This window comes from Condylura cristata, unplaced genomic scaffold (assembly GCF_000260355.1).
Source record: "Condylura cristata isolate star-nosed mole 26May11 unplaced genomic scaffold, ConCri1.0 scaffold00068, whole genome shotgun sequence".
In the NCBI taxonomy this organism is placed as follows: Eukaryota; Metazoa; Chordata; class Mammalia; order Eulipotyphla; family Talpidae; genus Condylura; species Condylura cristata.
Window position 1 is genome coordinate 400,214 of NW_004567169.1, and position 1,487 is coordinate 401,700.

At 72.2% G+C, this 1,487-nt stretch overlaps 1 protein-coding gene across 1 annotated transcript in view; it reads left to right on the plus strand.

The window, feature by feature from the left end:
• Nucleotides 1–1,487, plus strand: part of PPP1R27 (protein phosphatase 1, regulatory subunit 27) — a 5,542-nt gene that overhangs the window by 1,592 nt on the left and 2,463 nt on the right. The window contains exon 4 of the mRNA XM_004695530.2: nt 826–925. Coding sequence (XP_004695587.2) covers nt 826–925 — 100 coding nt within the window. The remainder of the gene's footprint in view (nt 1–825; nt 926–1,487) is intronic.

Here is a 1,487-nt window from a genome sequence, read left to right on the forward strand (position 1 = left end):
CCCGCTTGGGGGTGGGCAGTGCGCGGCGCCCCGTGTCACGTCCTGTCACGAAGGGACTCGGTGCAACCTCGGGTCGGGGCGCCGGCGCCGCCCCGCGGGTGCTGCGGCCGCGGCCGGGTGGCTGCACACAGGCACAGATGTCGGTCACTGCTGGGCCCGGAGGGTCCGAATTTGGGGATCGGGGGAGGCTGGAGCCAGTCTGCAGGCAGGGCTGAGTCGTGGGGGGTTGAGGGGGTGGAGCGCTGTGGGGGGTGCGGGGGGTGCAGGCTGGGGGTCTCCCAGGGGCGCCCCGGAGGCGGGCAGTGGAGAGTCTCGCTGGCACCGTTGGGGGCGCACACAGTTCTCGGGAACTTTCAGTGGTCGCACCTGGGGTGCAGAGCGCAGGGGCTCCGGGTCCCAGAAGCGCCCACTGTGGGGATGCCACAGGGTGCCGGCGGGTGTGGGTGCCGACTCCAGCGCGCCCCTTGCCCCTCTGCGGGTCACTGTCCACCTCCTGCTCGGACTTGGGCAGACCAGTGGGCCAAGGGCTCGGAGCTGTGCCGGGGCGGGGGCCGCGCCACCGCCAGCAGGCCTTCCCTGTCGGCGGGTTCTGGAACCCCAAAAGAGGGGCGTGGGGCGGAGGGCCCAGCTGAGCTGTCTGCTGCCTCGTCTTCCGGTAGGCCAGAGACGCTGTCCAGGCTCGGCTGGACCTGCACCTCCTCACCCACAGCATCCTGTGGGCAGTGCTGCCCGGAGTGCCAGAGCAGCTGCCCTGTGGGCGGCGGTGGCCTCTGTGGCTGTGCTGGGCCTGTGGCCCGGTGTAGCCCGTGTTCCGGGCTGCTCCAGGAACCGAGCGGTTCTGGACCGGCCGCCGCTGGGGTGTGGCCAGCGCCCAGCCGCACAGAAGCCTCCTCCTGATCTGGGGTCTCGGGCCGCTGCCAAGCAGGTAGACTGGGGTCTCCAGCGGTCCCTGGTATTTTTCTAGCGCCCCTATCCAGCCCCTGTGCCGGCCTCTGGCCTGTCCTGGTGGGCGTCCTTGGTCAGCCGGGCCACCGAGACCGGGAGGGGCAGCGTCCTGGGCCGGGACTAGTCTTTTGGCCCCATCTGCTGCCCACATGGCACTGCCCTGCGCGGCGTGTGGCCGGGCCGCCAGCTGTCCGGCGCCCTGCAGAGCTGCACCCCCGGGCTGACCTCAGGGATGTTCCCGTTGGGGTTGGAGTTGGGGGTTGAGCTCCTGGAGGGGCTGCGAGGGTCCCTGAGCCTCCCTGGGCCAGTGGAGCCCGGAGGGAGCACTGGGGGTCAGTGCCTGGGAGGCGGCCGGCGGCGGCGTCCTTTTCAAGTGTCCGGGCCCAGGGTGCCAGGCTGCTGTTGACCCCCGACCCTGCGCTCTGTGACCCTCCTGAGCGCGGGCAGTCGGGGATCCCCAGTGCCGGGCGCCGTGGGCGCTTCCCGTGGAGACCGCGGCTCCATGTCCACCAGCGGCGCTGGGGCCAGGCGGGCTGGGAGGG